At 34.1% G+C, this 12,334-nt stretch overlaps 1 protein-coding gene across 1 annotated transcript; it reads right to left on the reverse strand.

The window, feature by feature from the left end:
* Window positions 1-4,517: 4,517 nt before the first annotated feature.
* Window positions 4,518-7,136, reverse strand: LOC133308503 (uncharacterized). The gene is made up of 4 exons (XM_061509130.1): window positions 6,608-7,136; window positions 6,112-6,522; window positions 5,331-6,005; window positions 4,518-5,242 (listed from the first exon to the last, which is right to left on the reverse strand). Exons 1-4 carry the CDS (start codon window positions 7,134-7,136, stop codon window positions 4,518-4,520), a joined length of 2,340 nt encoding a protein of 779 aa, XP_061365114.1.
* Window positions 7,137-12,334: the final 5,198 nt, after the last annotated feature.

The following is a 12,334-nucleotide window of genomic DNA, read 5'->3' on the forward strand; positions in this document are numbered from 1 at the left end:
GACATATATGTTCGATCTTGGTCGATCGGGTATGTCCACCCATATGGTAGGGAGTCATTATTGGATTTGTATACTAAATGATTTCTATTTATAAGAGAGATACCACAAGGGTTTACGGATCATTGTGCACTAATGAAAAAAGGCATAGGCAGAATATGATTGTGTGCATAGTGATAGTTAATATAAAATGAGCAAAAATTGTGTATCCGGTGACTTTAACCCCTATTTTGAAATTGACAAATTATTCGTATCGTGTTAACTCATGTAATAAATTATACACTTTGAAGTTAACAAATTATTTGTTTTGTGTCATATCAATCTCATAAAATGAACAAATCATGTTGGTATTAAATATATTCATATCCATATTCATACTAAACTCGTATGATATCATATCATGTTAACCAAAATTTCAGCAGACTTTAGAACCAACAAAATAACTAATAAAGGGCTGTATACAAAAAAAAAAAAAAAAAAAAAACTAATAGGGCCAAAATAATGATAGTTCAGTTGATGCATGAGAGCTGAGCAAGTGAAAATGAAAGAATGTGTTCGATCCTCCATAATATCATTTTTTGGGGAGGAATTTAAAATGTTAATCCTAAAGAGGTCCTAAACAGAATTGCCTTCTATAAAAGATACACGTAATTTATAAAAAAATAAAATAAAATAAGGGAATGCTTCCCGCCTTTACATGCAACAAAAGATATGGGGAATACTTTTTCTATTTGCGTTAAATCTATCGAAGGTAAGATTGACCGTGGAAATTTGTTACTATCGATAACTTTGACAGAGAAGACTTTCACCATTTGAGGAGAGGAAAATGATGGGATAGGTACACGATACCGCTGGCAATCAATCAAGAAAGCCTTTGGTGGGTATATGGGCAAAAAATCCGTACTAACGTTAATTTTGAAATGTATCTCCATCTAAAACACATTGCAAAAGAATGGCCAATCTAGAGCAGTCAAACACGTAGGTTTGACTGACGAGATAAGTCCCGCCGGTGTGAAAGGCGAGATCAGAAGCCACGTAGGAAGCCCAACCAATCGCGTCAGTCCATGTCACGTGTTTTCCACGTATCCCGCCACCTGCTGTGACATGTACCAGTCCCGCCATGTCAGTTGGCGAGACTAAGCCACGTAGCCAAAGTCTTGTAACACTGGTTGGCGGCATTCCTTTACAACCGTTCATTTCTTATCTCTTCCCGAACCGGTGCCTCTCTCCCTCCTCCCTCTTGTTCCCTCCCTCTTCTTCTTCTCCGTTTGTCTCCCTCGTTTCTTTCCATTTTCGTAAGTCAGAGAGTGAAGCAAGCAAATTTTTGGGTCCAAAGATCGTTCTCCAGTCCGTTGGCACCTCCGTCGGAGCAACTGTGTGCGTTCCCATCTTTCCGTTTAGTCACGAAACCACAGGTATTTTGGCATTGTATTTTTTTTACCTATTGGCTCGATTTTTATATGTGTGTGTTATGTTGTTGTTTGTATGGTGTTGTGTTTGAACTACTTATAGGCATGATCTGGTTATTTTTTTTCCGGGGACCACATGTTTGTTTTTTGCATGTTGTGGTGTATTGATGTGGACAGATTCATGTGTTCTCAAGTTGTTTTGTTATATATCTGTTAAAAAAATTGCCTCACTTTTTGATTTTAAAATCTCTTGGGACATAGTTTTGTAATGGAGTCCGCTGTCAAACAAAAATTACAACATATATGAACGAACAATTGAATTTGAAGAAGGGCAAACGGTGGTGGCATGAAAGGAACTGAAATTACAACATGAACAATTGAATTTGAAGAAGAGCAAACGGTGGTGGCATGAAATGAAACGGTTCTTTTTTTTTTTTGGAAATAATGAAACGGTTCTTTTAATAATTATTAGTAAATACAATTTTAATTAGTAATTTTTTTTTTAATTAGTAAATAGTGGCCCATTTGTTTGCGTAATTAATAAATAAGATAAATATTAATATTAATCAAATATATTAATTATAACAAACCTGCACATACTTAGTCATATTAAATAATAATCATGTCATTAAAGCCCTTTTCAAATATTCTGCATTAATTAAGAAAAATAATTTTGGAATCCTTAGTAGGCATCAAGCTAGGTTATTCGTAAGATTGGCCATTAATCAATGTAATTTTGGCTTTTGGTAAACAGTGATTAATGTCATAATTATGTTGTAATTTTAATTAGTGACCTGATTAATAGTAATCATATTGAAATTTACAATGCTTTATAAAAACCATGTTAGAAAACTAAGTTGTTAATATTGAAAATTATAAACATTAATCTGAAATAGTAATTTAGATTGAATATATTTATAATAATTACAATTATTAATTATTGAAATCGTAATAATTGTTTTAATAATTATATAATTGCAGATCTCATGTTAATGAATAAAACCTAAGAAAAAACATATTAAGTTGATTTAATAACTATTAAAAAAGTAAATAAATAGCCATTACCATTTAGTGAATTAGTTAAATATTATTCATGCTATTAAATCTCTTATACAAAATAATTTATTAACATTACAATGTTGCAAAAATGCTTTAGGGTAATTTAATTAATGTAATTGGCATGATTTAATAGTAATTCATGTTTGTATTAGTATTAATAAAATTTGTCTTAGCAATGGCATAGTGACCTGTGTGTAAAAATAAGATAGTATCAATGAAAATTTGTAAAACGTAAATTTAATGACTGTATATTTGCCAAGGTTAATTAAATCGACATGAAACTTTATAGTAAAGTAATAAATACTATTGTAATTATTTAGTATATGCTGTTGTTATTACAATTGCAGTCATATTTTATTAAATAGTAATTGCAATAGTACCTTAATTATGTAGTCCCTATAATAATTGATAAATTTTACAAATTGTTGTTAGTTAAATGGCTAGTGATGGACCTCGCATTGACCCTGGTCCGAAAGAGTGGGGTGTACTAGATGAAGATGTGCAGCAATGTCATAGATCCCAGGTGGTGTGGAACGAAGGACATTTAAAGTCTCTGAGAGTGAGACGAGCTTCAGAGGGTAGGGGAAACAGAGATGTACACGACCCAGATGACATCCCCCAGGACCTGCAGCAGCATTTGGTGCGTGCAGGTTTTTGGCATGCGGCTCGCATGAGAAGATTACCGGTATGTTTCATTTATGAATTTTATTTTATTTATTACATGTTACCAATAATAACGACCTTTATGCATATTTTTACGATTACGCTTCTCACATGCAGATTGACCATAGGCTGATTACTGCACTGGTGGAGAGGTGGAGGCCGGAGACTCACACTTTCCACATGCCTGTGGGAGAGATGACACTCACTTTACAGGATGTTGAGGCCATTCTGGGTTTACGCACTGAGGGTCGGGTAGTTTCCGGCTTTACCCATGCCAACTGGGAGGACGTAATTCTGCAGTATATGGGAAGATCTCCACTTGAAGACGATTTGGATGGTGGAAACCTTAAGATGAGTTGGTTGACTCATCATTGGGGTCATTGGGCCACGCATTCAGGTACTCACGAGGGACAGATTAGGTACACTCGTGCCTATCTGATGCGTCTGTTTGGAGGTTTCTTGCTGTGTGACAAGTCAAGTTCAGTTGTCGGGAGTAGATACATTCAACTATTAGATGGGGACTTTGAGGAAACCAATACATATAGCTGGGGATCTGCGGTACTTGCAGTACTGTTCCGTGAGCTATGTCAGGCAACATCTTCAGGGGCCAGTGATATTGGGGGATGTACGTTGTTGTTACAGATATGGGCATGGACCCGTTTTCCTACCATAGCACCGCCCATGCCACTACCAAGTGACCCAGCCGATCACTATGGACGACGGTATACAGTAACATTTGTTTCAGTAGCCTTTTTTTGGTATTTTTGTATCGTTTTCCTATCATTCATTTGTGTGGGATGTATTATTTTTTTGTAGGTTTAACAATGTGGTATTGCAGCGACACCGATTTCACCTGAAGGATTACCGGATTGAGCTTGATCAAATGGGTAGAGACAATGTACGAATGATTCATCTAGTTGGTTTATATTTGCATCGTATTATAATGTTCCATGTGGCTTATGCATATTTTATTTTTATAGGTTGTGTGGGAGCCATATAAGGAGGTTGGCTATGAGTTTCTGGGTGCAGATGCTGACATGCAGAACAAATGGAGGGCTGTTACACCTGTACTCACCTTCCACATTGTCGAGATGCACCAGCCTGACCGTTGCATGCGGCAATTTGGCATGCAACAACACATCCCTAGACTTGCTGGTCGGTTGAGAGGTGCACATGATCTTACGTTACGGGGTAAGATCACTGAGAATTGGGAATCGAAGATGGCCCCCCACATACAATTGTGGAACACTAGACATGAGCGCATTGAGACAGGCGAAGCGTGGCAGGGGATCATGTCCCCAAACTCTGAGTACATGACCTGGTATTTTAGGCACACTCGACGGTTCATGACGAGGCAGGTCGCAAAGATTGGCCATGTTGTACGTAATGTTATTGTTCTTGCCTTTTATGTATTTTATTGCGAATACGTGTGGATTTAGGACGGCCCTGTCCACGCATCATTGAGACATCAGGCACAAGCTTTGGACCGGGATGTGGGGGAATTCCATCTTCACTACCAATCGGCAAAAATGGAGAAGAGTAGACATGCATAATGGAGGTTACTGAGAATACCGGATCCACGTATTGCTCAACATCAAGGGCTACCTTCTTACATGATGCAATAACATGGCTACACGGGATTTTGAATGCTTGAAACTTACCACATTGGCATTTCCGATCAGTGAGGTTAACCGAAAAAGTAGACCCTTGGTCATCGACTTCAAATGAGGTGCGCGCCACATTATACTCCCGAACACGCATTGATGTTGCCCTCTCATTGTTCTTTGTCATCGCTTCTGAAATAACATTTGAGAAATGCTTTCCAATCTCGACATCTTTCTGTGCTTTACACCCTCTTTTAAAAAAGTAACGAGCAAGTCGACTATATGTGCATTTTACCAAAGAAGTTATTGGCATGTTCCTCGCTCCCTTAAAAACCCTGTTGACTGATTCAGACAAGTTAGTTGTCATGTGACCATATCTTCGTCCACCCTCGTCGTAACTCCGAGTCCATTTCTCTTTTGGAACAGCCTCAATCCACGTAGCGACTTCTGGACTAATGCTGCAGAACTCGGCATACGCGGCATCAAAGTAGTCTTTATTTGCAACATATCCTACGAAAAAAAACACATATTTATATAATAAAGGACCCAATCGACAAAGGATTTACACAGTTTCATGTAACTAGTTTGCATATATAACCTAGCTTCTTTAGGAAACCCTTCATGTATTGATCCTTGAATCGTGTATTAAAATTGCTCCCCACATGACGAAGGCAAAACACATGGTATGCATTAGGAGGTTGCCATCCAATGTCTGGATTGGCCACTGCTGATAAAATGCTTTTGTGTCGATCAGAAATAAGGCTTATTCCAGTCTTACTGGTTACATGCATTCGGATGGATGCCAAAAAATATTCCCATGCATCTTTAGTTTCACTTTCAACGACCGCAAATGCGATTGGCAATACCTCATTGTTGCCATCTTGCGCTGTGGCGATCAATAATGTCCCTTTGTATTTACCGTACAAATGCGTACCATCGACCTGTATGACTGGTTTACACCATTTAAACGCCTCCCGACATTGACCGAAAGTCCAGAAAACACGTTGAAAAACCCTAGACCCAGTAATAACTTGTCCATTCATGACACACGATCCATGTTGAATATGGTAAACAGACCCCGGAGAAAAATTCAACATGTGCGCGAACCATCTTGGCAAGAACGCGTATGACTCGTCCCAATCACCGTAAATCTTAGCAATTGCTTTCTGCTTTCCCTTCCACGCCTTCCTATAAGAAACATTATATCCAAAAAGGGCAGTAACTCGTTCTTGTATCAAGATAACGGCCACCGACGGCGAAGCCTTCACCATGTCTGCATACACATATAGATATGATTTGTAATTAGTTATAATATCCACCTTCACATGATAAACACATAAATTGTCGCAGTACGAAAACTTCAACAATGTATATAGTACCTAGAATGGCCTCAGATATAAATTGTGAATCAAGTTGTTTGTTATCTTGCGAAAGGGTTGTGCTAACACAAGAATGTTTTCCACCCCATTTAGTGACTACCCAGCTGTTGCTATTCTTCGGTTTAATTGCCCTTACTCGCCAATTGCAACCTTCTTCATGCTTACGACATTTCATAGACAACTTCGTGGTAGTACTCTCAACCACTACAGCTTCTTGATGCTCATTCATGCAGTAATGTTTTATAGCGGCTTGCACATCGCTCTTCAACCGGAACTCTTGTTTCACATACATTTTGTCTCCTCTTGTCCACTGACCACGACCTAAGCCTTCAACATCCAGTATGTCTTCGTTCGGATAATCCAAATTAACAGCCTCATAGTGTGGGATGTCATCCCAAAATGGTGTCACATCTACAAAAAAAATAAAAAAATACGATATGGCAAATATTAAAGCGATTAAAAAAAATTTAATAATTCAACACGTTCAATGGCTAACCTGATGTTGGTGGAATAACCGCATTATTGGACGCAGGGATAACTGTCTCCTGTGTTATGGGATTATCATGATGTTCATCATCTCCTCCATCACTATCATTCTGATCATGGTCATTTGCCAATAGAGTGTCTTCATCTTCCTCCTCCTCTTCATTGTCAGGTTCAACATCTACCATATAGTCGCTTTCATCTCCATGCGCAATAGTTGATTGTGTGGGTTGGGGTACCGATGATGACGACATTTGTGTCTGACTGTTAAGGTCTAACCCACGTGTCGGTGTTGACATTTCGTCTGATGTCTCAATATCCACGTATAACTCAACAAATTGAGAAGTAGTAGAGTTTTGGACAAATGTTCCAAGAAAAATATGAATGTCCTCATCATCAGTTAGATCAAAACCTGCATATTTGCGATTTCCACTTGAGACTCTACCCGTTATTGAAGAAATTACCTGATTTTGTTGCAACTTCAACTTCTGACGAATCTTCTGAAGTAGATCTTCAATGGACAAGCCTCGCACAATATACATTGCTCTTTTTTCCCCTTCGAATCTCAACCCGCCTACACCGTTAATTTTAGAACCATTATAATATACAAAAGACTGATATTGTTCCATTGTAATAATACAGGGGTATATGCAAATAACACAAAAAGATCAGATGCAAGTGGAGATTAAAAAAAGTAAATAAACAACATTTGAATCCGCATTACAGCAAGTGACACAAAACCTTTTGGAAATTAATTACACACAGCAAGTGATACAAACAAATTACTACAAGTAAAGAAACCGTCCGTCAAAATCATATACAAAAATAGCAAACATAAACCAAATTCCAAATTTTCAATACTAGCAAACACCGGAAGACCCTATATATAACCAGACATGTATCAACCGTAAGTGTCAGTGGCGAGATTGACTATCGGACGCTACCCCACAATTATTTTGTTGAGTACGGGACGTTACCCCACGAGTGTGGCGAGGGGAGGCCGGAACGCGTCACAAGAACTGCGGATGTGTCACACACGTGGCTTAGTCTCGCCAACTGACATGGCGGGACTGGTACATGTCACAGCAGGTGGCGGGATACGTGGAAAACACGTGACATGGACTGACGCGATTGGTTGCGCTTCCTACGTAGCTTCTGATCTCGTCTTTCTCACTGGCGGGACTTATCTCGTCAGTCAAACCTACGTGTTTGACTGCTCTACTATGGTCATTCTTTTGAAAAGTGTTTTACGATGGAGATACATATAAAAAATAACTTTAGTACGGATTTTTTGCCTGGGTATATGAATTATGAAGTGCTAAAATTTGCCATAATTTTGGTAATTTAAGTTCTGTTCATGTGCTACATCTCTCACACACTGTCTGAATATAACCAGTAGTATTATTTACTTAAAAGTTTATATTAAATCAATTAATGTTATTTAGATAACTGTACTTATTATTTATTAATGAATAGAATACTAAAATTTTAAGAAAATAGATAATTTTTTTTTATTTGTTATAATAAAGACAGCAAGATCTGAATCTATAATCTCATATAAATTATTCAAGTCCTTCATTACTAGTTCACTCCTAATTACTTAACCAAATGTTTTGTATGATGTTTAGAATTCAAAGTGGTAAAGATTCATTAATGTAATTTCAATCTTGATTTACTAAAATAGAGAAATTAATTATATTCAGCTCTTATATATATCCAATATAATAGTCATTGATCCTACTAAAATCTAATAGTTTACTGACTAATAAATTAGAGTCGTAAGTATAACTAATAATAAGTATAAGACTTATTATCTAACATGAGTGAAAGTTAATTCTTCCCACGTATACTTATATAAAATAAGAAGATAAATGAATTTTGCTTTAAAACCTAGAGTTTACAAACCCATCTATTTTTCTGTTTTCTGTAGATTCTATTTTCTTCACAATTCACATGACGATGTGTTGTGACTACTATCCAATATATACATAAGTATTTCCTAACATTATCAAGGATGTTTATCAAGTTGGATTGAATAACGAACCCGAAAATTAATTTGAACCAATTACTATAGTTCAAGTTAATGAGTTAAATTGACTTAATATGTTTGGTCTTTTAAAGGAATTGACCTCAATTTATTATCTCAATAATTAAACAATGACATCAACTTAGTCCCTAGCTATCTCAAAATAAGTCGACATCAATTTATTTTTAATCTTTCAATCTCATAGCCTGTGCAAAAAATTGATAATTTTGATATATCACTTTCCATAATTAAGGAACTAAATTAATATTACTTATCTTTTTTTTTTTTTTTTTTTTTTTTGTAATAATATTACTTATCTTTCATAAACCAAAGCATCCCAACCGAACCTTTAAAGAACCAAAATCAATATTGACCCTAAAATTTGGGTGCAACAGCATTTATAATGTGTTAAGTGTATTCTCCTTTAATTGAGATACTTTTTGTTTTCTTTCTTTCATTTTTAAGGTAACTTGTTCACTCTGAACATGTTATACTAGTAAGGTAATCCATTTCAACCTACCAACATTTCCCTCCTTACTTTTCTACTGTACAAACCTATTTCCCTGAAGTTAATTTCCATAATATCATTCACTTTCACTTGCTCTGCTTATTCTTATTCTGTAATGAATATATATTTATGGATTCGTTTTTTCTACCATTACTGCAGATAAGTTATTTGCAGTAAGCCCAATACGATATCGTTTTGGGGCGGAAATCATGGTATTTTTGTAATTTTAATTTATTTCAGAGTTATTATAGTCTTTATAATTTTAATTTTTTAATTTTTCAATCCCAAAATGACATTGTTTTGAAAATAAATGCGGATAACTTATATGCATTAACTGCAGAAATATTTTTCTATATATTTATTCATATTAATGTATCTGTATCACAGAGAACTTTAATCTAATTCTACCTTTTAATATACCACAAAAAAAAAATTATAATACTACTTTTCAAAGTATATTGTCAAAAATAAAAATCATAATTAGCGGACATAAGTTTTAAAAATTTAAGATTTCTATAACAGAACTAATATTTAATAAAAATAAAAAATAATTAAAAGAATGATTTGAGATTTCATATTAAGTTTGTCAAAATACTTTATACCAAAAAAAAAAAAAAAAGTTTGTCAAAATACCAATTCATCAAGTAACAACTTCTTTCTCTTACCTCCGGTAATAATTGATCCCAAAACGAACCTGTCATCTTGCTTCTTCTTTAATTTGTAGTAAGTATTAATTGATTTTAATTGTTGAAGAGGTACTGTGTTAAATAAAGCGAGCAAGAATCAATAATTTTGAATTTCTTTCTAAGATATGGTTGGAGAAAATGTAAGAAAAGTGAAAAACGTAACAATTTGGCACACCATATTTACCCAACTATACCCCCTTTTTTTTTTGGTAACAAAGCCCAAAAAACACAACTATACTTTGATAAACAGGTAATTAAGTGACTTATTTTAATTGTTTATTTCTATTAGTTTTCATATAACATAAATAAAACGTCCTTGTCTTTTTGAAAAATAGTAATGCCTATGTTTTATTTAATAACAAATAGGTGACATATTGTAATAATTAACTAGAATTTCATTTTATTTTTTAAAAAGAAAAACTAGTTAATGGTAGTTACGTTGACACATTGAGATGAATAAACATGAACTCAGGATGACAAATTGCATATTAAGTCTATTATTATAAAAAAAACAAAGACTTGGGGTATGAAATGTACCTAAAAGGCGTAACGTGTCAAAATATACATGCATCATGCATTAGTAAAAGTTATTTTCAGAAGTAATATCTAATAAAGTTGTACATCTAATGAAAGCTAACTTACCATTACCAATATAAATTCAAGAAAAGAAAAGAAAAAAGTATAGTAGGTATAACATGACATGTACTATATCCTAAAAGTAAAGAACGTGTACCTGATGTCAAGCCTTGGAAGTTGTTGAAAGAAATTATGTTAGTGAAGTACTTCAATAAAGAAAAGTATTTAAGGTTTTAATTCTAATGAAAGCAAAACCAAAATTTCAAAAATAAGTAAAAATCTTCACACACACAAACACACAAATCTTCACACATGTTGTTGATGTTGCCATAGGATAGTTGCACTTTAAATTAAAATAATATAAAAGGTTAGTTAAACTAAAATAATCAATAGCAAAACCAAGTTGTTAAATCGCAATATGTATCATGTATTATTTGAACAGTTTTTTGTATCGTGAATTGTAACGAATCATAATATACAAAAATATAATAAAAAATAATTTATAAATATTTATTAAAATATTTATTTAATTATTTTCTTTATTAATACATATTTTTAGGTTAATTTTTGATTTTAAATCAAAAATTAAATCATTATTTTTTTCTTATTAATAATTATATTTTAGATTTTTTTAATTTGAATCATAAATCAAAATTTTTATTTATTTATTTTATTAGAAGTCATAAATTTTGATTTAATTTTCGTATTATATGATACGCAATACGTATCGTATAACACAATTTCTTATCATCCTATATAAATCTTTTTTTGATACACCACATGATATTATCGTTATGCATGCTTATTAATTGTATCGTATTGTACGAATCATATCATATATACTAAAAGGAAAAATATTTTCTCATATTGCATGAGAATTGAATTATCATGTTGTGACCGTTCGATTTGTATGCAAAGTTTTTCTTTTCTTTTTATTTTTTAATAAATGTAAAATTCACCCATAATTGAGTCACAACGTGATAATTCAATTCTCATGCGACGTGAGAAAATCAAACTCCATAATAAAAATACCAATAATTATAAGTAAAATTAATAATTACTGCTTAGAGGACAAGACTAATTAAAAGTAGGTGGCGCGAAAACAACTGGTCCTACTTCTCCCTCCATTCCCCAACTGAAACCGTTTTCTCATATTTCGTTTTAATTTTTATTTTGTTATTTTTTTAATAAAATTTTTCTTAAGAAAACCTTTTTATTCTCATTGGTAGCACGAAATCATAAATTTTTTTTCTCTCTTTTAATTGTCTCCCTTTATCGTTCCCTCTCTGTCTTTCAAAATCACGAAAAAGCTTTCGCCGAAAAACCAGTCTCTGACGACCGGCCGTACTCCCTCCGTTCATCTCCGGCGACATCGGAAGGTTATGGATTCTCTACCTTCGTTCTTCTTCGGAGGAAGAAGGAGTTATCACTCGTTTATTTACACTGATTTTCATTCACTTTCTGAAGCTTTGGGCGAAGTTCCAACGCGTTTGGGCGCGCGAAATTTCTCATAATTGAGAAAATTATGTTCTGATTAATTTCCGCTTTGGATATATATTTTTTTAATTTTTTTTTCTTAATTTGTTTGATCTAGATCACTTCATTTACTATCACATTATGCAGGGATCACTTTGGTTTTTATTCATGATCGAGTTTTTCTGCTTTTGATTTTCATTTCTTTTTTCAATAGATTAGAGGTTGAATTTTCAAAATTAAGTTTCTATTTTGTTTCTTGATTGAACGAAGGGATTTAGAATAAGATTCAATGAACTAGCTTTTCGTGTTGTTTCTGTGAGATTCGATTCGTTACATCAACAGTGGTACACTGAACGTGTCTTCAGTAAGAGAGACACGAACATGTCGTCCATCCATCCACACATCTGTCATGGATCTCTCTTCGGAACCCTTTGTTAGTTTGTTTCTTTCTAAATTTTCCGAGAAATT

The sequence above is a fragment of the Gastrolobium bilobum genome, unplaced genomic scaffold (assembly GCF_033153095.1).
Source record: "Gastrolobium bilobum isolate Gb01-03AN ecotype WA unplaced genomic scaffold, APGP_CSIRO_Gbil_v1 utg11162, whole genome shotgun sequence".
NCBI classification, from domain to species: domain Eukaryota; kingdom Viridiplantae; phylum Streptophyta; class Magnoliopsida; order Fabales; family Fabaceae; genus Gastrolobium; species Gastrolobium bilobum.

Excerpts from the sequence above, each read along its gene's own strand:
- LOC133308503 (XM_061509130.1), bottom strand. The coding sequence starts at position 7,136 with ATGTATATTGTGCGAGGCTTGTCCATTGAAGATCTACTTCAGAAGATT. Across the intron at positions 6,523-6,607 it reads GGTTATTCCACCAACATCAG|ATGTGACACCATTTTGGGAT; the intron begins GTTAGCCATTGA and ends TTTTTTTTGTAG. Across the intron at positions 6,006-6,111 it reads TATATCTGAGGCCATTCTAG|ACATGGTGAAGGCTTCGCCG; the intron begins GTACTATATACA and ends ATGTGTATGCAG.